At 47.5% G+C, this 27,684-nt stretch overlaps 1 protein-coding gene across 1 annotated transcript in view; it reads left to right on the forward strand.

Moving 5' to 3' along the window:
• MUC2 (mucin 2, oligomeric mucus/gel-forming) overlaps nt 1-27,684 on the forward strand; it is a 59,311-nt gene that overhangs the window by 20,631 nt on the left and 10,996 nt on the right. Inside the window, exons 23-38 of the mRNA XM_069804031.1 lie at nt 294-533; nt 1,753-1,909; nt 3,121-3,249; nt 5,745-5,892; nt 6,726-6,769; nt 7,296-7,493; nt 7,864-7,893; nt 8,264-8,761; nt 9,670-9,906; nt 11,044-11,631; nt 12,769-13,356; nt 14,494-15,081; nt 16,219-16,806; nt 17,944-18,546; nt 20,677-25,808; nt 26,985-27,159. Coding sequence (XP_069660132.1) covers nt 294-533; nt 1,753-1,909; nt 3,121-3,249; nt 5,745-5,892; nt 6,726-6,769; nt 7,296-7,493; nt 7,864-7,893; nt 8,264-8,761; nt 9,670-9,906; nt 11,044-11,631; nt 12,769-13,356; nt 14,494-15,081; nt 16,219-16,806; nt 17,944-18,546; nt 20,677-25,808; nt 26,985-27,159 — 9,943 coding nt within the window. The remainder of the gene's footprint in view (nt 1-293; nt 534-1,752; nt 1,910-3,120; nt 3,250-5,744; nt 5,893-6,725; nt 6,770-7,295; nt 7,494-7,863; nt 7,894-8,263; nt 8,762-9,669; nt 9,907-11,043; nt 11,632-12,768; nt 13,357-14,493; nt 15,082-16,218; nt 16,807-17,943; nt 18,547-20,676; nt 25,809-26,984; nt 27,160-27,684) is intronic.

Consider the following 27,684-nt stretch of genomic DNA (forward strand, 5'->3'; position numbering starts at 1 on the left):
CTCTTTAGTGTTATAAGTTGGATGATGGGCCACCACAGAGACATGGAAATACACAAGATATAACTGGTTTCAGGGAGGGAACACATGGCAGCTGAATAGTTTGCTGAGTACACAGACAAATAAAGGTTTGATTTCTCTACAAATGATTTGAAAGTAAAGATGAAAATATGTCATTTACACAGAGAGTCAGTTATCCTTTTTAATGTCAATGTTTTGGTTTCACTTTACTAGAGTCTGTTTCTCACTTCCATGGTATATTTAAAGGCGGTGGATATCTTAATTTTCTTTTCCAGGGCAAAGTGTGTGGTCTGTGTGGCAACTTTGATGACAAGTCTAACAATGACTTTACAACAAGGAGTGGGCTGCAGGAGACTAATGCTCTGAAGTTTGGGAATTCCTGGAAACAGTCTTCCATGTGCCCAGATATCACACAAGAGATTAAGCCCTGTGATGTGAAACCACATCGGAAGTCCTGGGCAGAGAAAGAATGCAGCATCATCCGGAGTGAAGTCTTTAAGATTTGTCACTCCAAGGTTTGTAAAGGGCAGTAAGTGATGGTATAGCACAGTGCATTTCTGTTACTGCAGAAGCAGAGATATCATCAGAAATGAATAAAGAGATGGTTAAATAGAGTGATCTTCAATTAAGTCTTCAGTACAGCTACATTTCAGCTACCGTTAATCGAAGTAGTTTGAGTATCTGTGGCAATGGAACTGTGTCAGTAGTGGTGCCAGCCCCAGCTGTACAGGCACGTATTTATCACCACAGTTTCATTACTACTGCTGTGCAAGCTAGCTTCATCAATCTAGCCTGAATAGGTCTGTGCCTGCGGCAGTTGCATTGTGTCTTGTTGAGACACTGTCAATACCATAAGTTCTGAACGGCCTTGTGATCATCAGACCCATCTTCTGACAGAAATGCATACTATACTTGAAAGGTGGCTGTTGAACAGACCACTGGTCCTCGTAATATTCAACCCACAGAAGGGATCTTCTTGGAAACAACTGACATCGTGCAGTTTAGATAGGCTTAGCTGCTAGTACTGAGCCTCCAAATTGCCATAGCACCCACTATGTCAGGCCCACAGCTTCCAGAGCACAGTGCACAGAGAGTATTCCTCTCTATTTCTTGTCTCTTTCCTGAAGTATGGTAATATTAACAACAGTTTGTTCTTAACTCACAGTGGAAAAGTCACAAAGAATTATTAATTTAATTAACTTGTGTTTCTATGTTGATTCCTTCAGCAGCTAAAATCCAGTCTAAGTTTCTCTTCTTGCAATCCTAAGCAAAAACAGTGGAAATGTTTTGCTAATGTTCATTGGATAAACTCCAAAAACTGGCAGACATAAAATTCTCTGCTTCATATTTGCTGAGAAGTGCAGCCTTTCTGATATTGCTCGCCAGCTGGTAGGCAAAGCTTGCTGTAAGATAAGACTTCATTGACATCAACCCAGCTTGGTTTTGAGAGCAGTAAAATGGAACTCTGTTAGAAAATGTGGGCACTGCCAAGGACTCTTATTTTATTTTTTCAGTCATAACAAAGTATGAAGGTACTATATTACTTTACGTCTATTATTATCCAAAATACATTAAACGGCTTCAAGCCTGTAATGTTTGTTTGTGATTTGGTAATTCTTAGAAACCCTCTCAATCCTGCCCAGTTCAATTCCCATATGTCAAAAGATCTCTCAAGCTTACTAGTTTGAAAACTAATTTGGAGATGAACTGGGCCATCATTTCTTTCCCAAACAGGTGGACCCGATTCCTTTCTATGAAGCTTGTGTTCATGATGCCTGCTCTTGTGACAGTGGTGGAGATTGTGAGTGCTTCTGTTCTGCAGTTGCTGCATATGCTCAAGAATGTACCAAGGCTCAGGCCTGTGTTTTCTGGAGAACTCCTGATATATGCCGTGAGTAACAGTTAAACACAACTGTCTCTCTCTGGCTGCAGTCAGAAAGCCTATCAAATAAGTCATTGATACTATCACTGCAAGGTTGAGCTGGCTATGGAATGCAATTTATTTTCGCGGCATATCAGGGAACAAACAGAACTAGTGATTTTTTATATTTCAATTATCTTTTATTCAGTCTGGCTTCTTTTTCTTTTTTTGTTTTCCTGTTTTTCTTTTTAATTTTCCTTTTTCTTCTCCCATTTTCCTTTTTTCCCCTAGTTTTCCTTTTTCTTTTCTAGTTTTCCTTTTCTCTCTCTCTCTTTTTTTTTTTTTTGTATTAAGGCTAGGTTTCAAATCATCCTTCCGTTTGCTTGATAATTGGTGAACTACAACTCCTGTTATCTTTCTTCTCTCTTGTTTCTTCAAATTATACAGAATTTGATTATAGCAAAAGTTGTAGATGAACCTAGTCAGTATTGAGTATATTAAGCAGTGTCCATTAGTGGTGTTAATGCTTGTACCAGTACCTCATAAAATAATGTAAAATAATATTTTAATTAATAGTTCCCCCAAAAGTGCTCAAAACAAAATTTTGAGATTCTAAGTGGCAGAAATGTAAATATTTTTAATTTAAAAAATTCATTCTGATTCAGAATTAAGGCTAGTTGTAGTTTCTAAGTGTAAGAAGTCAGTGAAACAGAAGTTATAAGTTTCAGTCAGCTCTGATATATAAGTTTATAAAACTCCATCCTCTGTCCATAGTCATCTAAGCTGAATTCTGTCTGAAGTTGTATCCATAATGTCTCATATGCTCTTGACCTGCTGGGGGTGACTTTCATCCCATGTGATACAGCAAGGTAGAACTATTTTGAATATACTCCAAGAGTTTTTAGGAGTTTGCTAGTAGCTAGGGAAGAAAAATACTCTCCGAAATTTACCCTTAATTTTAAATTAAAATCAACACTAATTCTTTCTTTTTTTTATGATTTGAATCAAACATTTTCACCCTGTGGCTTGAGTGTTTAATATGAAGATCTTGGGCCCTGGAGTTTTGACCCCAAATTTTGAGATAGCCTATGTTTTAGTAGAAGAAAGGCCAGGTCCTATACCTCAAAAGAAATTTTGCTGTCTTAACATGTAGATTCATTTAGCTTGTACCTTTAAAGACCTGATCAGAGCTGCATTTTGGCAACCGAGTTTTTAATCAGCTTCTCTTTTTTTCTCATCAGCGATATTTTGTGACTACTACAACCCTCGTAATGAGTGTGACTGGCACTATGAGCCTTGTGGCAGTAATGTCACAACCTGCAGGATGATTAATAATGTCAGCACCAACTTTTCAGTACCATACCTGGAAGGTAATAAATTCCTTGCCATTTTTCAATTTTATTTCATATTACTCTGCCCAGGTATCATTTAATGAATATGGAATAGTCAGTCAGCTTGACAAGATGTTCCTAAATCTGTTATGTTGAATTTGTCTCCAGTCTTGCATAAATGTTTTCTATAATGTAATTTATTATTTATTAACATCAGTGGGTGATAGTTACATTGCTGTAAGCCACAAAACTATGTCTCTGCTTGGATAGTATCCTGAAACATTCAAGATTTTTACACCACTGTTATTTTGCATCCCATCCTAAGGACATTTCAAGAGAAGGAAAATGTTTTACATGGCAAAGAAGCAAGCTACCTATAGTTGGGTTTTTTTAATCATATCATTCTTTATGCATCAAATCCATCTTGACTTTACTAATGTGCAGCATCCTTTTATCTTTACAATGGAAAATATCTTTGATATCAGACACACTGATGCTGCTATGTATTGGATTCTTAACAGAGACCACAAAGTGGTGTCAAAAGGCTGCTGGGGGCTACCTTCATTTTTGGTGTATTTCATTTGTAGTTTTTGTTTAGGCTTTAAGACCAAGATGTGAGGCTAAAACACATTATTCTGCATTCCATCCCACTTAGGGGATGCACAAGCCATTTAAATCCCACTGAACCCCTCAAAGTATGTAGAGATACAATATTAGTAGGTGGAAGTCCTTGTGCTTGATAACTGGAAAGGAATTTCATGTTTTGAGGACTGCAATGATCCAAGAATGCGAATGACTTTACAAATACCTTCTGTTTTATCACATAATAAAGTTGGAGAAAACAGCCACATTTTTGGCCACACAGTCTTTTTCGTCTGGACTGGAAGTAGTTATTTCCAGTTTAGGGATTGGAAAGAACTGCCCAGAGTTTGACTTTGCTATTTTAATCTTTGAACTGCTGATAACCAAACCAAACCAAACCAAACCAAACCAGCATAAAACCTAAAAAAATATTTAAAAAAACAAAAATTAACTCTCTGTTTTGAAATAGATTGTCTTAGATTATTAGAAAGATTTGGAAAGTGTCAGAAGGTAGATTATTATATATCCAATTATCTTTCTAAATTTTTTTTTTTTTTATCTTCAGTGGAAATATAGAACACACTTACTTGTGTTAGGACATCTTTAGTACAGTCTGGCAGTGTGAAGTGACTTTTAAGTACCAGATAATTACATGGTCATTCAGTTTATAGGTGTCCTGGTTTCAGCTGGGATAGAGTTAATTGTCTTCCTAGTAGTTGGTACAGTGCTATGTTTTGAGTTCAGTATGAGAAGAATCTTGATAACACTGATGTTTTCAGTTGTTGCTAAGTAATGTTTAGACTATAGTCAAGGATTTTTCAGCTTCTCATGCCCAGCCAGCGAGAAAGCTGGAGGGGCACAAGAAGCTGGCACAGGACACAGCCAGGACAGCTGACCCAAACTGGCCAACGGGGTATTCCATACCGTGTGACACCACATGTAGTGTATAAACTGGGGGAGTGGGGGCGGGGAATCGCCACTCGGGGACTCGCTGGGTGTCGATCGGTGGGTGGTGAGCAATTGCCCTGCGCACCATTTGTACATTCCAATCCTTTTATCATTACTCTTGTCATTTTATTCATGTTAACATTACCATTATTAGTTTCTTCTTTTCTGTTCTATTAAATCGTTCTTATCTCAACCCACAAGTTTTACTTCTTTTCCTGATTTTCTCCCCCATCCCACTGGGTGGGAGGGGAAGTGAGTGGGCGGCTGCGTGGTGCTTAGTTGCTGGCTGGGGTTAAACCATGACAATAGGCTATTTAGAACTCCAGTACAGTATAAAGAGGACTTTATCTAATTAAGAATTGGATTTTATGAGAGATTATTTAGAAGCCAGACACAATAAATTTTTAAAAGTGTATTTACATGAAAAATGCAATGAGAATTGACAGCCAATTAATCCCTTGCAGGTGGGGTTTGGGTTATTGGCCAGAGGTATGGAAAAATGCAGATAAATTATCTGTTCGGCATGGAGATACCTGGTCTATTAAAGGCACATAAACAAGGTCTAATGTTCCAATAAATGTAGTGAAAAACCTGTTTGTTAATGAATCCACTTCCATATTCTTCACAAAAGTATTATTGATATACTGATCACATTTCAATATCTGTAGAAAAATCAGGATGTTTCTTTGTCTTAAAATTACTAGCTGCCCATAGAAATGAATATAAATTAGGGGTTTCTCCAAGATCTTGAACTAGGAAAAACCAACTTCCCTAGGTTTCATGACTAAACTCTTTCTTAATCCTCCTCACCGCAGTATTATCAATGCGAACTGTTTGATTGAAGTCTTTTGGAAAGACTAATTGTCCAAGGATTAATTTGTATTTTCAATGTTTTTCATGCTTGATTCAGTGAGAATCATATACCTTCAGAATGTATCCTATCATTGACTTAACTCTTTATACTTTTTCTTCATCCTCTATACTGTTCTACTTGTCATCAACAGGTTGCTACCCCAGATGCCCTAAGGACAAACCTGTTTATAATGAAGAGACAAAGGAATGTGTGCCTGAAGATCAATGTTGGTGTTACATCAATGGAACTCATGTTCCCCCTGGAAGTGAAATACCCACAGAAGAGAACTGTACAAAATGGTATAAAAAATACGAAAACATTTGCAGTAATTCAGGAAAGAATTTATAAATGTTGAGCCCCTCATTTACTTTCCTGGGCCTCAAGCAAATAGAGATGCAACTTCAACTGAAGAGCTGGTATTTCTCGCATTTATCTATACAAATCAGGGGAACAATGCTGTTTATTCCAGTTGAGACTTAAACTCAAAAAATGCTGCACTTACCATACATACAGATTCTAAACTTTTCATTCATAATTTTCCAAACCCATAAAAATCCAGATTTCAGGTTGATGGTGTTGTTATAATAAGTGTATTAGCAAATTCATTAAATATACTCTTTGAAGTGTCATAAAAGATTTAATGGCATGAAACCTGGGTGTGTTTCTAGAACAACCTTTTGGTTCTTACAGCACTTTGGGAATAGAGGGGCTACTCTGCCTTGTATTCTCACTTAAAACTAGGATTTCAAATTCACTGTAATCTAAAATGTTCTGTACTAGCCCTGAAAGTGATAGCTGAGTCCTAACTGCTCATTCCTAGAGCCTTACTAATGATAACACTGACATCTACGACTCCATGATTACAACAGACAACCCCCCCCGACCTAGTATAAGTTCACTGCTCTGAAAAACATTTGTTATTATTGCACTATTGCAACTTAAAGAACAAAAGTGATAACTTAGTTTGAATGAAATAATGATAGGCAATATTGGAAAATATTACACCCAGAAAAATATCCAGTAGTATGAACGGAGATCAAGTGACAAATTTCTACATTTCTGTGTTCTTGGCTCTGCTAACAGGTGCCATAAAACATCTGCAACATTTTAATTTTTGAAAATTTTCTTTTAGTGTCTGTGGCCCCTCAGGATCCATACAGTGTACACCAATCCCAGGTAAATAACATTTGGGGATTTCTACAAATAAAAAGAAAAAAATGCATAGAATTGCTATGTTTATCTCTACAAAAGACTTAGTACTGTTTTGGAATAATTCTTTCCAGTGCAAGTGAAAGTTGTGGCCAAAGAAAATTGGGCAGAACTTGTGTTGAACCTGCTGTTAGTACTTCTTGTTCAACCTTTTTCTCATGTCCCTTATTCTTTCTCCCCATGTCCCATACCCAAACTACTGGATTCCACTACAAGAGTTTGCAGTCCCAGAACATGTACTATAGAAAAATGTCAGATAGTGAATTGCAGTTGTTATTTCTCTCAGAACATTTTAAAACCTGGTTTGTAAGTCTGTTCTTCTCAAGCATTGTATGCAGGGCTTTATTAAATATGTTTTAATGTAAAGATAAATTCATGTGATGTATTCGATCTAAGCTCCAGGTATAGCTCTGAAAGGACTATGCATGATGTGATTTGCCTTTATGTCTTACCTGGTAATAGGGAAATTGCACAGTAAAGCTCTTTCTTGCAGGGTGTCCTTGTGTCATCAATGGAACAAGTTATGAAGTGGGTGAAATTGTGGCACAAATACAGGATGGCAACATATGTATAACATACGTTTGTGCAGAAAATGGTTCTATAGTTGTTGGAAGTACTTACCCTTGTCCGATATCTACTTCACCTACAACCATTTCAACCTCCTTTCCTACTAGTACTCTTACCACCACAGGTAATCTTCAACAGAGATGTGCATCTAAAAATTGTTTTCTTTAAGGAAAATACTTTAAAAATTGAATGTACAAGTATATGGGCTTATAGTTGACACAGATAGAGTGATGCTTATGAATAGTTTTATCACACTACACTAAGATTTTTAACACTTTGAGTTGATTTACTTCTCATGGAAGAAATTGTAACTATAAATGCAAAGGGTGCCTTCCTAATTCTGAAAAACATGTTAGCATCTCGGTATCCTGATGGGGTAGTAGAAAATGTCTCAGTAGTGTCAGCAAAAAAATAGAATTAGAATATTTAAAACTATTATTATATTTTTTTCTAAAGCTTGCAGATGATGGAGTAATTTTTTTTTTCTATTTCAGTTATCACTACAAGCCCTCCAGTAACTACAAGTAAGTTTTAGATAGAAAACAAAGTTGTTAAAAAATGTCAAAGGAATATTTAAAGGAAGAGTAAATTAAAGATGGCCACTACAGAAAAATATATTTAAACCAAAAATAAATAATTTTTTAAAATTGCAAAAATGTGATAAGTATAGAGCAAAGAAAGACCTTTAAAGGCTTCAGCTTGGTAATTTTATTTTGATGCGAAGCTTCCTGTTGAAAAACCTGGTAATATTAACCCATTTTAGAACATTCTTCTCTTGGAAAAATGACAAGTTGCAATGCATTGCTCTAGTCCTTAATGGAATAGCATACAAAATTAATCTTCTCAGAATGTTTCCTGTAAACTCAGATGCTAAATCTCTGTCTTTTCTTGCAGCTCCATGCTTTGGATTAATCTGTAGTTGGACTCAGTGGTTTGATGTTAGTAAACCTGAAGAAGATGGCGGTGACTATGAAACCTATGATGCAATAAGAAAGGAACATGGAAACAAAATATGTGAAGCTCCTGAAGACATTGAATGCAGGGCTAAAGATAATCCCGATATGAGTTTAGAGGAACTTGGCCAGAAAGTGAAGTGTAATGTTACATATGGACTAATCTGTAAAAATGAGGAGCAAGATGCAACTATGTGGCAACTTTGCTATAATTATGAAATCAGGGTAAACTGTTGTGAGTGGAGTGAAATTTCTTGTGGGACTACAAGTGCACCGAGTCCAACACCAACTGCAACTTCAACCACCACCAGCACAACAGTACCCATCACCACTACAGTCAGGCAGTCAACAGCAGTTACCACCATGCCCATTCCCACCCCAACTATCACCAGCGAATTCACACCATCAGTCACCACCCCAGTAACTTCAACCTCTCCAGGTATTTAGCAGACCAATACCCTCTACTCTTCCTTTGCCATAGGAGAAATAAAGAGCTGTTAGCTACTAAAGGCATGTCATCTCCATAGCAGATATTGAGCTGGCAGGAAGTCTTACTTATGCTGGTTGGGAGCTCTATCCTTCTGCTGGAGAGTATATTCCCAGGACCTGTTGTGTGAGATTAGAGTAGGCCTTGATCTAGAGTACCATCATTTTAGGCATTGTCTGGGTGGGGCTGTGCAGAATTCCTTCCCTTTCTCCTCCTGCTTTCCCTCTGTCAGTGCTAACATTTGCCTGTGGTTATAGATCTAGGAAGGAAGGATTCCCCTGGCAGGCTTTCGGTAAGTTTCACTCTGCAGGCTGCCACTTACTGTGAACTGTGGTCTTTGGCTGCTGAGATCCACTAGTACCCTGTGAACATCTTCATCAGGCTGACATTACACCACAGGGAAATTACATGACAATCGGGTAGGAACATATACGTGTGCATACTTTCTTCCCAGACCACAGCTTCCCCTCTCAGTTCTTACTCCATGAGATAGCAAGGTGTTCTAAGTAATAAGGCAGAGATAGAAAGCCCCGCAGACCCTTAGTCCTCCTCATGTCATGTCTGCCTCCTATTGGTAGGTATTTTCAATTTAGTGAGAAGCACATTACAGCAACATTCCTGGTGTCCTTGCTAGGAAAGACTGTTGTGACCCTGTCTGTGCGCTGATTTGCAATTAGTCTGCTTTCTGGGGACAGAAAGGAAGGCCTAGTGATATAGGCCTTTACTGTGGTTACGAGTGGGCTGAATACGCTAAGTTTGTGGCAGCTACCTAAACTGTAACATCTGTTCACTGCACGATGTATACCACTCATGCATCTTGCACCCACGTCTGTTTTCTCTGTCGCTATTGTTTCTACCAGCCCCACCTTCGTCCACAACGAGAACAGTGTCCCCTCCACCTGTATCGACAACTGCTCCCACGCCAACGCCATCGGAGCCTCCCAGCAGCACCGCCACCACCACGATGCCACCCAGAAGCACCACCAGCAGCACCCCGGGGACAACGACGATGGTTCCTGGCACACCAGCACCCACCCCAACTACTGCAAGCACATCCATGCCCACACCAACATACACCACCACCTCATCGCCTCCAGGTACATGTCTGGTCTGTGCTCTTCTGTGCTGTCTTGCTGTGGGAGAAATGAAGGTCTGTGAGCACTCAACTTGTGCCTTCTGTCTGGGGTCGGGGGTGGGAGTAACTGTTGTGCATTCTCGGAAATGGCATGTGCCCAAAGCTAGCCCTTGGGCTGGCTGCTTCAGAATTGAGGAGGGTGCAGGGGTCCTGGGTAGAAGGCCTTGTGTTCCCTGACTCGACAGGGCTCTGAGGAGGTTTTTCATCCTGGTGCTTCTGCCCAGCTTAGACAGATACGGAACTGGTGGGAAGGAAGTCTTGCTTTTGCTGCTATTGGACCTCGTCCTTCAGCTGGAGAGAATGTACGCAGCGGGACCCATGGCGTGCAATGGGAGAGCGGGCTTGGCTTTGTGGCATCGTCATTTCAGGCGCTGTTTGGGCACAGCTGTGCAGACTTTCTTCCCTTTCTTCTCTTGTGTTGCCTCTGTGGCCATTGCTGCCGCTCACCTGCAGTTCTGGCTGTAGGAAGCGTTGAAGGTTTTCCCTGGCAGGGTTTGGGGAAAAGCTTCAGACCGCGGGTTGCCCCTTGCTACGGACCGAGGCTCTGGGCAGCTGGGTTCTCCCAGCGTTCCCATGAGCGTCGTTCTCCAGCTGTCTGCGGACTGCTGAAAAGCAAGCGGACGTTTTGGCAGCAGTGTTGTGTCCTGTGCCTGCTTCCTTTGTGGTCATGACCCTTCCCAGTGTTTGGTTTCTCCTTGACGTGGTGAGGTGGTGCGAGCGGCACAAGAAGGTGCGAGAGTGGTGGGAGTCCCTGCTTAGTTCTGCTCCACCTCATGTGTTGCCCTTATGTGAGTGGGTTTTGCGCATGAGAAGCCCAGTAGAGCCATGTGCCCTAGCTGCGAGGGGGAGACACAATGTGGCTCGGCAGTGCCTGTGTCCTGATTTGGCCCTAGTGTGTTTTGTAGGGCCAAGAAGAGGAGGCCTGCCCACACAAGTGAGCTTTGTTGCGGCCAGGGTTGCCTGACTGGTGTAGCAGTGCCCAAGGGGCACTCCTGCGTGCAGTGGATGCCCAGAGCACCACCTGCGAGCGTGCTGGTGCCCCGGCTTGTTGTCTCTCTTCTGGCTGTTTCTAATTGTTCCTCTTGTTGTTGTCCCCCAGATTGTGACTGCGTCTGGACGGACTGGATTGATGTGAGTTACCCAAATAGTTCTGACAGAAACAGCGGTGACTACGAAACCTTTGAGAATATCCTGAAGAACGACTCCTCCTGGGTCTGTGCAAAAGCTGAGAATATTTCATGCAGAGCAGAGCAATTCCCTCACGTTCCCATTGCAGATTTAGGGCAGAAGGTGGAATGCAGTGTTAACACGGGGCTCATCTGTAACAATAGCGATCAGGTCATAGGAGGTATAATACCGATGCCTGTCTGCCTCAATTACGAGATCAGCGTCTGCTGCATCCCCAACATACCGCAGTGTATTACGAGTACCACCACGAGCACCACGACAGCCCCGCCTTCGTCCACAACGAGAACAGTGTCCCCTCCACCTGTATCGACAACCGCTCCCACGCCAATGCCATCGGAGCCTCCCAGCAGCACCGCCACCACCACGATGCCACCCAGAAGCACCACCAGCAGCACCCCGGGGACAACGACGATGGTTCCTGGCACACCAGCACCCACCCCAACTACTGCAAGCACATCCATGCCCACACCAACATACACCACCACCTCATCGCCTCCAGGTACATGTCTGGTCTGTGCTCTTCTGTGCTGTCTTGCTGTGGGAGAAATGAAGGTCTGTGAGCACTCAACTTGTGCCTTCTGTCTGGGGTCGGGGGTGGGAGTAACTGTTGTGCATTCTCGGAAATGGCATGTGCCCAAAGCTAGCCCTTGGGCTGGCTGCTTCAGAATTGAGGAGGGTGCAGGGGTCCTGGGTAGAAGGCCTTGTGTTCCCTGACTCGACAGGGCTCTGAGGAGGTTTTTCATCCTGGTGCTTCTGCCCAGCTTAGACAGATACGGAACTGGTGGGAAGGAAGTCTTGCTTTTGCTGCTATTGGACCTCGTCCTTCAGCTGGAGAGAATGTACGCAGCGGGACCCATGGCGTGCAATGGGAGAGCGGGCTTGGCTTTGTGGCATCGTCATTTCAGGCGCTGTTTGGGCACAGCTGTGCAGACTTTCTTCCCTTTCTTCTCTTGTGTTGCCTCTGTGGCCATTGCTGCCGCTCACCTGCAGTTCTGGCTGTAGGAAGCGTTGAAGGTTTTCCCTGGCAGGGTTTGGGGAAAAGCTTCAGACCGCGGGTTGCCCCTTGCTACGGACCGAGGCTCTGGGCAGCTGGGTTCTCCCAGCGTTCCCATGAGCGTCGTTCTCCAGCTGTCTGCGGACTGCTGAAAAGCAAGCGGACGTTTTGGCAGCAGTGTTGTGTCCTGTGCCTGCTTCCTTTGTGGTCATGACCCTTCCCAGTGTTTGGTTTCTCCTTGACGTGGTGAGGTGGTGCGAGCGGCACAAGAAGGTGCGAGAGTGGTGGGAGTCCCTGCTTAGTTCTGCTCCACCTCATGTGTTGCCCTTATGTGAGTGGGTTTTGCGCATGAGAAGCCCAGTAGAGCCATGTGCCCTAGCTGCGAGGGGGAGACACAATGTGGCTCGGCAGTGCCTGTGTCCTGATTTGGCCCTAGTGTGTTTTGTAGGGCCAAGAAGAGGAGGCCTGCCCACACAAGTGAGCTTTGTTGCGGCCAGGGTTGCCTGACTGGTGTAGCAGTGCCCAAGGGGCACTCCTGCGTGCAGTGGATGCCCAGAGCACCACCTGCGAGCGTGCTGGTGCCCCGGCTTGTTGTCTCTCTTCTGGCTGTTTCTAATTGTTCCTCTTGTTGTTGTCCCCCAGATTGTGACTGCGTCTGGACGGACTGGATTGATGTGAGTTACCCAAATAGTTCTGACAGAAACAGCGGTGACTACGAAACCTTTGAGAATATCCTGAAGAACGACTCCTCCTGGGTCTGTGCAAAAGCTGAGAATATTTCATGCAGAGCAGAGCAATTCCCTCACGTTCCCATTGCAGATTTAGGGCAGAAGGTGGAATGCAGTGTTAACACGGGGCTCATCTGTAACAATAGCGATCAGGTCATAGGAGGTATAATACCGATGCCTGTCTGCCTCAATTACGAGATCAGCGTCTGCTGCATCCCCAACATACCGCAGTGTATTACGAGTACCACCACGAGCACCACGACAGCCCCGCCTTCGTCCACAACGAGAACAGTGTCCCCTCCACCTGTATCGACAACCGCTCCCACGCCAACGCCATCGGAGCCTCCCAGCAGCACCGCCACCACCACGATGCCACCCAGAAGCACCACCAGCAGCACCCCGGGGACAACGACGATGGTTCCTGGCACACCAGCACCCACCCCAACTACTGCAAGCACATCCATGCCCACACCAACATACACCACCACCTCATCGCCTCCAGGTACATGTCTGGTCTGTGCTCTTCTGTGCTGTCTTGCTGTGGGAGAAATGAAGGTCTGTGAGCACTCAACTTGTGCCTTCTGTCTGGGGTCGGGGGTGGGAGTAACTGTTGTGCATTCTCGGAAATGGCATGTGCCCAAAGCTAGCCCTTGGGCTGGCTGCTTCAGAATTGAGGAGGGTGCAGGGGTCCTGGGTAGAAGGCCTTGTGTTCCCTGACTCGACAGGGCTCTGAGGAGGTTTTTCATCCTGGTGCTTCTGCCCAGCTTAGACAGATACGGAACTGGTGGGAAGGAAGTCTTGCTTTTGCTGCTATTGGACCTCGTCCTTCAGCTGGAGAGAATGTACGCAGCGGGACCCATGGCGTGCAATGGGAGAGCGGGCTTGGCTTTGTGGCATCGTCATTTCAGGCGCTGTTTGGGCACAGCTGTGCAGACTTTCTTCCCTTTCTTCTCTTGTGTTGCCTCTGTGGCCATTGCTGCCGCTCACCTGCAGTTCTGGCTGTAGGAAGCGTTGAAGGTTTTCCCTGGCAGGGTTTGGGGAAAAGCTTCAGACCGCGGGTTGCCCCTTGCTACGGACCGAGGCTCTGGGCAGCTGGGTTCTCCCAGCGTTCCCATGAGCGTCGTTCTCCAGCTGTCTGCGGACTGCTGAAAAGCAAGCGGACGTTTTGGCAGCAGTGTTGTGTCCTGTGCCTGCTTCCTTTGTGGTCATGACCCTTCCCAGTGTTTGGTTTCTCCTTGACGTGGTGAGGTGGTGCGAGCGGCACAAGAAGGTGCGAGAGTGGTGGGAGTCCCTGCTTAGTTCTGCTCCACCTCATGTGTTGCCCTTATGTGAGTGGGTTTTGCGCATGAGAAGCCCAGTAGAGCCATGTGCCCTAGCTGCGAGGGGGAGACACAATGTGGCTCGGCAGTGCCTGTGTCCTGATTTGGCCCTAGTGTGTTTTGTAGGGCCAAGAAGAGGAGGCCTGCCCACACAAGTGAGCTTTGTTGCGGCCAGGGTTGCCTGACTGGTGTAGCAGTGCCCAAGGGGCACTCCTGCGTGCAGTGGATGCCCAGAGCACCACCTGCGAGCGTGCTGGTGCCCCGGCTTGTTGTCTCTCTTCTGGCTGTTTCTAATTGTTCCTCTTGTTGTTGTCCCCCAGATTGTGACTGCGTCTGGACGGACTGGATTGATGTGAGTTACCCAAATAGTTCTGACAGAAACAGCGGTGACTACGAAACCTTTGAGAATATCCTGAAGAACGACTCCTCCTGGGTCTGTGCAAAAGCTGAGAATATTTCATGCAGAGCAGAGCAATTCCCTCACGTTCCCATTGCAGATTTAGGGCAGAAGGTGGAATGCAGTGTTAACACGGGGCTCATCTGTAACAATAGCGATCAGGTCATAGGAGGTATAATACCGATGCCTGTCTGCCTCAATTACGAGATCAGCGTCTGCTGCATCCCCAACATACCGCAGTGTATTACGAGTACCACCACGAGCACCACGACAGCCCCGCCTTCGTCCACAACGAGAACAGTGTCCCCTCCACCTGTATCGACAACCGCTCCCACGCCAACGCCATCGGAGCCTCCCAGCAGCACCGCCACCACCACGATGCCACCCAGAAGCACCACCAGCAGCACCCCGGGGACAACGACGATGGTTCCTGGCACACCAGCACCCACCCCAACTACTGCAAGCACATCCATGCCCACACCAACATACACCACCACCTCATCGCCTCCAGGTACATGTCTGGTCTGTGCTCTTCTGTGCTGTCTTGCTGTGGGAGAAATGAAGGTCTGTGAGCACTCAACTTGTGCCTTCTGTCTGGGGTCGGGGGTGGGAGTAACTGTTGTGCATTCTCGGAAATGGCATGTGCCCAAAGCTAGCCCTTGGGCTGGCTGCTTCAGAATTGAGGAGGGTGCAGGGGTCCTGGGTAGAAGGCCTTGTGTTCCCTGACTCGACAGGGCTCTGAGGAGGTTTTTCATCCTGGTGCTTCTGCCCAGCTTAGACAGATACGGAACTGGTGGGAAGGAAGTCTTGCTTTTGCTGCTATTGGACCTCGTCCTTCAGCTGGAGAGAATGTACGCAGCGGGACCCATGGCGTGCAATGGGAGAGCGGGCTTGGCTTTGTGGCATCGTCATTTCAGGCGCTGTTTGGGCACAGCTGTGCAGACTTTCTTCCCTTTCTTCTCTTGTGTTGCCTCTGTGGCCATTGCTGCCGCTCACCTGCAGTTCTGGCTGTAGGAAGCGTTGAAGGTTTTCCCTGGCAGGGTTTGGGGAAAAGCTTCAGACCGCGGGTTGCCCCTTGCTACGGACCGAGGCTCTGGGCAGCTGGGTTCTCCCAGCGTTCCCATGAGCGTCGTTCTCCAGCTGTCTGCGGACTGCTGAAAAGCAAGCGGACGTTTTGGCAGCAGTGTTGTGTCCTGTGCCTGCTTCCTTTGTGGTCATGACCCTTCCCAGTGTTTGGTTTCTCCTTGACGTGGTGAGGTGGTGCGAGCGGCACAAGAAGGTGCGAGAGTGGTGGGAGTCCCTGCTTAGTTCTGCTCCACCTCATGTGTTGCCCTTATGTGAGTGGGTTTTGCGCATGAGAAGCCCAGTAGAGCCATGTGCCCTAGCTGCGAGGGGGAGACACAATGTGGCTCGGCAGTGCCTGTGTCCTGATTTGGCCCTAGTGTGTTTTGTAGGGCCAAGAAGAGGAGGCCTGCCCACACAAGTGAGCTTTGTTGCGGCCAGGGTTGCCTGACTGGTGTAGCAGTGCCCAAGGGGCACTCCTGCGTGCAGTGGATGCCCAGAGCACCACCTGCGAGCGTGCTGGTGCCCCGGCTTGTTGTCTCTCTTCTGGCTGTTTCTAATTGTTCCTCTTGTTGTTGTCCCCCAGATTGTGACTGCGTCTGGACGGACTGGATTGATGTGAGTTACCCAAATAGTTCTGACAGAAACAGCGGTGACTACGAAACCTTTGAGAATATCCTGAAGAACGACTCCTCCTGGGTCTGTGCAAAAGCTGAGAATATTTCATGCAGAGCAGAGCAATTCCCTCACGTTCCCATTGCAGATTTAGGGCAGAAGGTGGAATGCAGTGTTAACACGGGGCTCATCTGTAACAATAGCGATCAGGTCATAGGAGGTATAATACCGATGCCTGTCTGCCTCAATTACGAGATCAGCGTCTGCTGCATCCCCAACATACCGCAGTGTATTACGAGTACCACCACGAGCACCACGACAGCCCCGCCTTCGTCCACAACGAGAACAGTGTCCCCTCCACCTGTATCGACAACCGCTCCCACGCCAACGCCATCGGAGCCTCCCAGCAGCACCGCCACCACCACGATGCCACCCAGAAGCACCACCAGCAGCACCCCGGGGACAACGACGATGGTTCCTGGCACACCAGCACCCACCCCAACTACTGCAAGCACATCCATGCCCACACCAACATACACCACCACCTCATCGCCTCCAGGTACATGTCTGGTCTGTGCTCTTCTGTGCTGTCTTGCTGTGGGAGAAATGAAGGTCTGTGAGCACTCAACTTGTGCCTTCTGTCTGGGGTCGGGGGTGGGAGTAACTGTTGTGCATTCTCGGAAATGGCATGTGCCCAAAGCTAGCCCTTGGGCTGGCTGCTTCAGAATTGAGGAGGGTGCAGGGGTCCTGGGTAGAAGGCCTTGTGTTCCCTGACTCGACAGGGCTCTGAGGAGGTTTTTCATCCTGGTGCTTCTGCCCAGCTTAGACAGATACGGAACTGGTGGGAAGGAAGTCTTGCTTTTGCTGCTATTGGACCTCGTCCTTCAGCTGGAGAGAATGTACGCAGCGGGACCCATGGCGTGCAATGGGAGAGCGGGCTTGGCTTTGTGGCATCGTCATTTCAGGCGCTGTTTGGGCACAGCTGTGCAGACTTTCTTCCCTTTCTTCTCTTGTGTTGCCTCTGTGGCCATTGCTGCCGCTCACCTGCAGTTCTGGCTGTAGGAAGCGTTGAAGGTTTTCCCTGGCAGGGTTTGGGGAAAAGCTTCAGACCGCGGGTTGCCCCTTGCTACGGACCGAGGCTCTGGGCAGCTGGGTTCTCCCAGCGTTCCCATGAGCGTCGTTCTCCAGCTGTCTGCGGACTGCTGAAAAGCAAGCGGACGTTTTGGCAGCAGTGTTGTGTCCTGTGCCTGCTTCCTTTGTGGTCATGACCCTTCCCAGTGTTTGGTTTCTCCTTGACGTGGTGAGGTGGTGCGAGCGGCACAAGAAGGTGCGAGAGTGGTGGGAGTCCCTGCTTAGTTCTGCTCCACCTCATGTGTTGCCCTTATGTGAGTGGGTTTTGCGCATGAGAAGCCCAGTAGAGCCATGTGCCCTAGCTGCGAGGGGGAGACACAATGTGGCTCGGCAGTGCCTGTGTCCTGATTTGGCCCTAGTGTGTTTTGTAGGGCCAAGAAGAGGAGGCCTGCCCACACAAGTGAGCTTTGTTGCGGCCAGGGTTGCCTGACTGGTGTAGCAGTGCCCAAGGGGCACTCCTGCGTGCAGTGGATGCCCAGAGCACCACCTGCGAGCGTGCTGGTGCCCCGGCTTGTTGTCTCTCTTCTGGCTGTTTCTAATTGTTCCTCTTGTTGTTGTCCCCCAGATTGTGACTGCGTCTGGACGGACTGGATTGATGTGAGTTACCCAAATAGTTCTGACAGAAACAGCGGTGACTACGAAACCTTTGAGAATATCCTGAAGAACGACTCCTCCTGGGTCTGTGCAAAAGCTGAGAATATTTCATGCAGAGCAGAGCAATTCCCTCACGTTCCCATTGCAGATTTAGGGCAGAAGGTGGAATGCAGTGTTAACACGGGGCTCATCTGTAACAATAGCGATCAGGTCATAGGAGGTATAATACCGATGCCTGTCTGCCTCAATTACGAGATCAGCGTCTGCTGCATCCCCAACATACCGCAGTGTATTACGAGTACCACCACGAGCACCACGACAGCCCCACCTTCGTCCACAACGAGAACAGTGTCCCCTCCACCTGTATCGACAACCGCTCCCACGCCAACGCCATCGGAGCCTCCCAGCAGCACCGCCACCACCACGATGCCACCCAGAAGCACCACCAGCAGCACCCCGGGGACAACGACGATGGTTCCTGGCACACCAGCACCCACCCCAACTACTGTAACCACGTTCACACCACCAGCAATAATCACTAAAACCCCACTGCCTCCATCTTCAGAAGCAATAAGTAATTCTCTGGCTGTGTTGCCATTTGTTGCCTTGCTATGGGAGAAATCAAGGTTTATTAGCAGCTTAATGCATATCTTATTTTTTGTACACTGAGGGAGTTTAGTTGATCTATATTTCCAAAAAATTCTTAGAATCATAGAATAGGTTTGGTTTGAAGGGACCTTTTTAAAGGTCTTTTAGTCCTATGTCCCCTGCTGGGGCAGGGACTTGTTTCACTACATTAGGTTACTCAGAGCCCAATTCAGCCCGACCTTGAACTCTTAAAATGATTGAGCACCCACATCTTCTCTGGGAACCCTGTTCCAGTGTCTCACCACCCTCATCATAAAAAAATTCTTACTTTTGTCCAGTCTAAATCTACCCTTTTTCAGTTTAAAACCATTGCCCCTTGTCCTGTAACTACAGGCCTTGGTAAAATGTCTCTCTCTGTCTTTCTTATAAGCCCCCCTTATATACTGAAAGGCAACAATAACATCTCCCTGGAGCCTTCTCTTCTCCAGGTTGAACCCCAACTCTCTCAGCCTCTCTTCATAGCGGAGGTGTTCCAGCGCTCTGGTAATTTTTATGGTCTTCCTCTGCACCCGCTTTAACAGTTTCATGTCTGTCTTATACTGGGGACCCCAGAGCTGGATGTTGTCTCCAGGTGAGGTCTCACAAGAGTGGAGAAGAGTGGGTCCTGTACGGAGCTGTCTGCTTAGGAGGGAGAGCACACATGTTTCTGCTTCTCAGTTCTACTCCTTTGATTATTGGGAACATGAGGAGTTTTTCATCCTGGTGCTTCTGCCCAGCTTAGACAGATACGGAACTGGTGGGAAGGAAGTCTTGCTCTTGCTGCTGTTGGACCTCGTCCTTCAGCTGGAGAGAATGTACGCAGCGGGACCCATGGCGTGCAATGGGAGAGCGGGCTTGGCTTTGTGGCATCGTCATTTCAGGCGCTGTTTGGGCACAGCTGTGCAGACTTTCTTCCCTTTCTTCTCTTGTGTTGCCTCTGTGGCCATTGCTGCCGCTCACCTGCAGTTCTGGCTGTAGGAAGCGTTGAAGGTTTTCCCTGGCAGGGTTTGGGGAAAAGCTTCAGACCGCGGGTTGCCCCTTGCTACGGACCGAGGCTCTGGGCAGCTGGGTTCTCCCAGCGTTCCCATGAGCGTCGTTCTCCAGCTGTCTTTGGACTGCTGAAAAGCAAGCGGATGTTTTGGCAGCTATGTGAGACCCCTAACATTGCATTGAATCTTCCTCTGTGACAGTACACCACCTGTTCCTGTATTTCCTTCTGAACATGAAGGAGTTTGCCTGTCCTCACCGAAATGTGAATTAATTTTAATTGAAGGACGGTCCTTGTGGACTGTGTGGACAGAAGCAGTATATCTTACTTCCTTCTATCCTCCAGCATTATGACTGCACTCTTACTATGTACGCAGTGCTTCTTTATCTACCATGTGTCTCTTTACATCATGCTGTAAAATCACAAACAGATGGCTCTGAGGCTCACCTCTGAGCATCATGAACAATTCATAAAATGCTAATCAAAAACTATTCTAAAGGAGCCTGCACTAGGGCCCATGAAAACTGGCTTGGTCATGCGAGAAGGAAAAAGCAGAAAAGTGAATTTGGGGTTCCTAGCATGCCAAAATAGCTTGTGGGTGAGTAGTCTTACAGGCCTGGGAGTTAGGTATGGAACACAGATTGCCCCAGCAACTGCTCAGTTTCAGTACAATCAAATGACGCTGAGCATAATCAATGCTGGTATGAAGATGCCACATGAAGTAGCACAGCAATACAGAATTAACCAAAGAGTTCACTGATCAACTCAAGGAATAACCCTGGATTTACGACTGTTGAACTCTTCTCTGCAGTATAAAGTTTTAAAACTGCAGGTACCTGTTCCATCTGACATTGATCATCGATAAAGTATTTACATCAATGTCTCCCATACAAGATGTAGAAGATTTTTTTAGTAATATCTCTGTTATGCAAAAGCCTTTAATAAAACAGTTAATGCTTTATTCCCATCTAAATAACCTATGCTTAGTTTTGTTGAATTTTATTTGCTTATAAGAAAATGAAATGAAGTCAATATAATTGCAATTTGCCTACTTAAAATCAAATACTGTGTTTTCTCCCTGTCTTAAAGAGGGTACAACAACTGAATCAGGAACAACGATAAGTACTACAGTTACTCCTTCAGCTACCCCACAGCCAACGACTAGAACAACAGAAATACAAAGTATAGCGTCTACCACAGGCACGACTATACAACAGTCAATAACATCAGTGTCAACAAGCCCAGTGACAGTCAGCATGTCTGGAGTCACTGAAGCAGGATCAACCACCAAAACCACCACTTCGGGCCCCACTCCCCACAGCACCACAACAGTAATGGAAACAAGTAGCCACGAGACCTCTACCACGGGGACTGGGAGCCCTCCAACGGGACCACCTAGCAGCACCACCAGCACCACAACCTCAGGACCATCTTCCCCAACGTCTACAGCCAGCACTACTGTATCACCACCACCAGTGTCAACAAGCCCAGTGACAGTCAGCACGTCTGGAGTCACTGAAGCAGGATCAACCACCAAAACCACCACTTCGGGCCCCACTCCCCACAGCACCACAACAGTAACAGAAACAAGTAGCCACGAGACCTCTACCACGGGGACTGGGAGCCCTCCAACGGGACCACCTAGCAGCACCACCAGCACCACAACCTCAGGACCATCTTCCCCAACGTCTACAGCCAGCACTACTGTATCACCACCACCAGTGTCAACAAGCCCAGTGACAGTCAGCACGTCTGGAGTCACTGAAGCAGGATCAACCACCAAAACCACCACTTCGGGCCCCACTCCCCACAGCACCACAACAGTAATGGAAACAAGTAGCCACGAGACCTCTGCCACGGGGACTGGGAGCCCTCCAACGGGACCACCTAGCAGCACCACCAGCACCACAACCTCAGGACCATCTTCCCCAACGTCTACAGCCAGCACTACTGTATCACCACCACCAGTGTCAACAAGCCCAGTGACAGTCAGCACGTCTGGAGTCACTGAAGCAGGATCAACCACCAAAACCACCACTTCGGGCCCCACTCCCCACAGCACCACAACAGTAATGGAAACAAGTAGCCACGAGACCTCTACCACGGGGACTGGGAGCCCTCCAACGGGACCACCTAGCAGCACCACCAGCACCACAACCTCAGGACCATCTTCCCCAACGTCTACAGCCAGCACTACTGTATCACCACCACCAGCGTCAACAAGCCCAGTGACAGTCAGCACGTCTGGAGTCACTGAAGCAGGATCAACCACCAAAACCACCACTTCGGGCCCCACTCCCCACAGCACCACAACAGTAATGGAAACAAGTAGCCACGAGACCTCTACCACGGGGACTGGGAGCCCTCCAACGGGACCACCTAGCAGCACCACCAGCACCACAACCTCAGGACCATCTTCCCCAACGTCTACAGCCAGCACTACTGTATCACCACCACCAGTGTCAACAAGCCCAGTGACAGTCAGCACGTCTGGAGTCACTGAAGCAGGATCAACCACCAAAACCACCACTTCGGGCCCCACTCCCCACAGCACCACAACAGTAATGGAAACAAGTAGCCACGAGACCTCTACCACGGGGACTGGGAGCCCTCCAACGGGACCACCTAGCAGCACCACCAGCACCACAACCTCAGGACCATCTTCCCCAACGTCTACAGCCAGCACTACTGTATCACCACCACCAGTGTCAACAAGCCCAGTGACAGTCAGCACGTCTGGAGTCACTGAAGCAGGATCAACCACCAAAACCACCACTTCGGGCCCCACTCCCCACAGCACCACAACAGTAATGGAAACAAGTAGCCACGAGACCTCTGCCACGGGGACTGGGAGCCCTCCAACGGGACCACCTAGCAGCACCACCAGCACCACAACCTCAGGACCATCTTCCCCAACGTCTACAGCCAGCACTACTGTATCACCACCACCAGTGTCAACAAGCCCAGTGACAGTCAGCACGTCTGGAGTCACTGAAGCAGGATCAACCACCAAAACCACCACTTCGGGCCCCACTCCCCACAGCACCACAACAGTAATGGAAACAAGTAGCCACGAGACCTCTACCACGGGGACTGGGAGCCCTCCAACGGGACCACCTAGCAGCACCACCAGCACCACAACCTCAGGACCATCTTCCCCAACGTCTACAGTCAGCACTACTGTATCACCACCACCAGCGTCAACAAGCCCAGTGACAGTCAGCACGTCTGGAGTCACTGAAGCAGGATCAACCACCAAAACCACCACTTCGGGCCCCACTCCCCACAGCACCACAACAGTAACAGAAACAAGTAGCCACGAGACCTCTACCACGGGGACTGGGAGCCCTCCAACGGGACCACCTAGCAGCACCACCAGCACCACAACCTCAGGACCATCTTCCCCAACGTCTACAGCCAGCACTACTGTATCACCACCACCAGTGTCAACAAGCTCAGTGACAGTCAGCACGTCTGGAGTCACTGAAGCAGGATCAACCACCAAAACCACCACTTCGGGCCCCACTCCCCACAGCACCACAACAGTAATGGAAACAAGTAGCCACGAGACCTCTGCCACGGGGACTGGGAGCCCTCCAACGGGACCACCTAGCAGCACCACCAGCACCACAACCTCAGGACCATCTTCCCCAACGTCTACAGCCAGCACTACTGTATCACCACCACCAGTGTCAACAAGCCCAGTGACAGTCAGCACGTCTGGAGTCACTGAAGCAGGATCAACCACCAAAACCACCACTTCGGGCCCCACTCCCCACAGCACCACAACAGTAATGGAAACAAGTAGCCACGAGACCTCTACCACGGGGACTGGGAGCCCTCCAACGGGACCACCTAGCAGCACCACCAGCACCACAACCTCAGGACCATCTTCCCCAACGTCTACAGCCAGCACTACTGTATCACCACCTCCAGCGTCAACAAGCCCAGTGACAGTCAGCACGTCTGGAGTCACTGAAGCAGGATCAACCACCAAAACCACCACTTCGGGCCCCACTCCCCACAGCACCACAACAGTAATGGAAACAAGTAGCCACGAGACCTCTACCACGGGGACTGGGAGCCCTCCAACGGGACCACCTAGCAGCACCACCAGCACCACAACCTCAGGACCATCTTCCCCAACGTCTACAGCCAGCACTACTGTATCACCACCACCAGCGTCAACAAGCCCAGTGACAGTCAGCACGTCTGGAGTCACTGAAGCAGGATCAACCACCAAAACCACCACTTCGGGCCCCACTCCCCACAGCACCACAACAGTAACGGAAACAAGTAGCCACGAGACCTCTACCACGGGGACTGGGAGCCCTCCAACGGGACCACCTAGCAGCACCACCAGCACCACAACCTCAGGACCATCTTCCCCAACGTCTACAGCCAGCACTACTGTATCACCACCACCAGCGTCAACAAGCCCAGTGACAGTCAGCACGTCTGGAGTCACTGAAGCAGGATCAACCACCAAAACCACCACTTCGGGCCCCACTCCCCACAGCACCACAACAGTAATGGAAACAAGTAGCCACGAGACCTCTACCACGGGGACTGGGAGCCCTCCAACGGGACCACCTAGCAGCACCACCAGCACCACAACCTCAGGACCATCTTCCCCAACGTCTACAGCCAGCACTACTGTATCACCACCACCAGTGTCAACAAGCCCAGTGACAGTCAGCACGTCTGGAGTCACTGAAGCAGGATCAACCACCAAAACCACCACTTCGGGCCCCACTCCCCACAGCACCACAACAGTAATGGAAACAAGTAGCCACGAGACCTCTACCACGGGGACTGGGAGCCCTCCAACGGGACCACCTAGCAGCACCACCAGCACCACAACCTCAGGACCATCTTCCCCAACGTCTACAGCCAGCACTACTGTATCACCACCTCCAGCGTCAACAAGCCCAGTGACAGTCAGCACGTCTGGAGTCACTGAAGCAGGATCAACCACCAAAACCACCACTTCGGGCCCCACTCCCCACAGCACCACAACAGTAATGGAAACAAGTAGCCACGAGACCTCTGCCACGGGGACTGGGAGCCCTCCAACGGGACCACCTAGCAGCACCACCAGCACCACAACCTCAGGACCATCTTCCCCAACGTCTACAGCCAGCACTACTGTATCACCACCACCAGTGTCAACAAGCCCAGTGACAGTCAGCACGTCTGGAGTCACTGAAGCAGGATCAACCACCAAAACCACCACTTCGGGCCCCACTCCCCACAGCACCACAACAGTAACGGAAACAAGTAGCCACGAGACCTCTACCACGGGGACTGGGAGCCCTCCAACGGGACCACCTAGCAGCACCACCAGCACCACAACCTCAGGACCATCTTCCCCAACGTCTACAGCCAGCACTACTGTATCACCACCACCAGCGTCAACAAGCCCAGTGACAGTCAGCACGTCTGGAGTCACTGAAGCAGGATCAACCACCAAAACCACCACTTCGGGCCCCACTCCCCACAGCACCACAACAGTAATGGAAACAAGTAGCCACGAGACCTCTGCCACGGGGACTGGGAGCCCTCCAACGGGACCACCTAGCAGCACCACCAGCACCACAACCTCAGGACCATCTTCCCCAACGTCTACAGCCAGCACTACTGTATCACCACCACCAGTGTCAACAAGCCCAGTGACAGTCAGCACGTCTGGAGTCACTGAAGCAGGATCAACCACCAAAACCACCACTTCGGGCCCCACACCCTCAATGCCCACTCCCCACAGCACGACAACAGTAACAGAAACTGGTAGCACAATGACAACCACTGCAACTCACACTACTCCCACAAGATCAACTGCCATCACCACCACCATGACTTCAGGACGATCCTTCATAGAGTCTACTGCTATCACTACTGTATCTCCGCCATCTGTATCAACCAGCATCATGCCGGTCACCACCTCTGGTACAACTCCAACAGAATCTTTTACCACTACTTCAGGAACAACCTCTAGAAATTTTACCACAATTACTGCCACCACCACCACCAGCACCTCTGAATATTTTTCCCCTGGCTCAACTAGTACTTCTGGGCCAACTGCAACATCAAGTTCAGTCACCATTACAGGAAGTTCTACGTACAGTACAGTTACTCCACTCAGTGCTTCAAGTTCAACTACAACTCCACCACCAACCACTCCTGGAAGAAATTGTTCTGTTTTTCCTAATGAATCTTATGCGGTGAGTAGATTTCATGAGTTTTTGTAGCATTCTGCTTTGTATGGAGACTAGGCACATAATTTCAATGCTAGTAACGTACAGACTAGGTATTAATCTGGATAGAAAATGAAGTATCAGTCCATTCTATTTCTTTCTATTTTCTTGGGTATCAGCATGACTTCCAATGATATTCAGCTTGATAGCTTACATACTGTTATTAGTTCTTCAAGGATAGTTTTAATAAGGTTTTCTTCAAGGAGGTAGATCACAGCTCAATGTTCCTCTTTATTGTAAGATAGCTTTGATGAAGAAGTAACCAAGGGCTAAGTGGTGCTAAACTATCTTTTCTGTTTCTGCTTTTGAATAGATCCAGAGTGGGGAAAAGTTGTTTATATGTTTACAGTGGACCCCCACAATAAACCACAGTGCTGAACTAGTCTGAGTTTGGAATTAGACATACTTGGTCATAGCCTAGTTTCAGGAGAGGACTATGAAACAGATCACCACATTCAAATGCTCTTGAAATTTGACTCAGAGTTCTGAGTTTTTTGGACCCCTCCACCTCTGATACAGACAAGCTAATGTCTCGTACATTTCTAAAGCCTCCTCAAAGCTTAGATGTCTACCAACTTGTTCAGTAGATCTGCAGGGATGAAAATTATACATAGCTGAAAAACTGGTGGAAGATAGAAAAAATGCATACAATCACAATGCATGCCCATAACCCCTGAGACATCACTCCCCAAATAGCTGATGTTCACTGTAGCTTTAGCTGTTAATCTGTTCCAGGCATTCATGGAAAGGGATTGATCATATATTGATCACTGATATTGATCAGTGTCTTTCACTGTTGATTAGAGAGGGAGTGTAGCTGATGAGATTAGATCAGACATCCAACTTTCAGACAGCTGAAACTACAAAAGGCAATTCCTGCTTCAGGTTACTGGCTTGCCTTTTATAAGTAATGCTTTTCACTTAGCAGCTCTCAGTAGTGCTAGCTCATCTTTCAGGCCTTGATGGTGCTGACTGCTGCACTTCCTTCCCGTTTTCAGACTTCTGGTGGGGAAAAAATTGTCAATAAACATACAGCATTTTAAAACTCTGCAAAAAATATTCAGGCATAACTGTTGTCAGTCAGACTGCTTCATAAGGTTTCTCTCTCTCTTCCCTCCCCACCTCCCCCACTTTCAAACACAGCCAGGTGAGTCATGGTGGATCTGTGACTGCATTAAAGCAATATGTATAGAAGACAATATAATCCAGGTGGTTCCCGTAATCTGTAACCCACCTCCTAAACCTACATGTACCAATGGGCTTTCTCCTGTGCAAGTCATTGATGAGGATGGATGCTGTTGGCACTGGGAGTGTGATTGTAAGTATATATTTTGTTGAATATTTTATGTCCTGTGGAAACAATACTGGTGTTAGGAGCAGCGGTATTTATCAGGGGACAAGTATCGCACAAGGCTGTGACCCTCACACTTCTAGTGTTGATCTGTTTGGAGTGCTTCACTGATTCTTTTTAGCTAATTGGGGGCTTTTACTTAATTTGCTATCATTTCTACATAACTATTGTGTTCATAGAATAAATTGGTCTCCCAAGGCAGGATTTAAATGTCCAGATGCAGACATCTAGAGGCTAGAAGCCTACATATAAACTACTTGTTCAGACTATTGGTAGAGGTATATCTAGGGTGCAGTTAATCTTATTCTCAGTTGTCTATCAAAAATGTCAGATGAACTGTGCCCTGAAAATGCCTGTTTTTCTCTGTTATTGATGAGTTCTAGATAATGAGCTCATGCATTGACATACACACTTTAAAATCTAAATGCTTAAAGTTAGATGAGATGAATCGCACTCCTACAGATTTTGTTTGTAGTCTGATCTGATTCTGTA

Source organism: Haliaeetus albicilla, chromosome 16, assembly GCF_947461875.1.
Source record: "Haliaeetus albicilla chromosome 16, bHalAlb1.1, whole genome shotgun sequence".
In the NCBI taxonomy this organism is placed as follows: Eukaryota; Metazoa; Chordata; class Aves; order Accipitriformes; family Accipitridae; genus Haliaeetus; species Haliaeetus albicilla.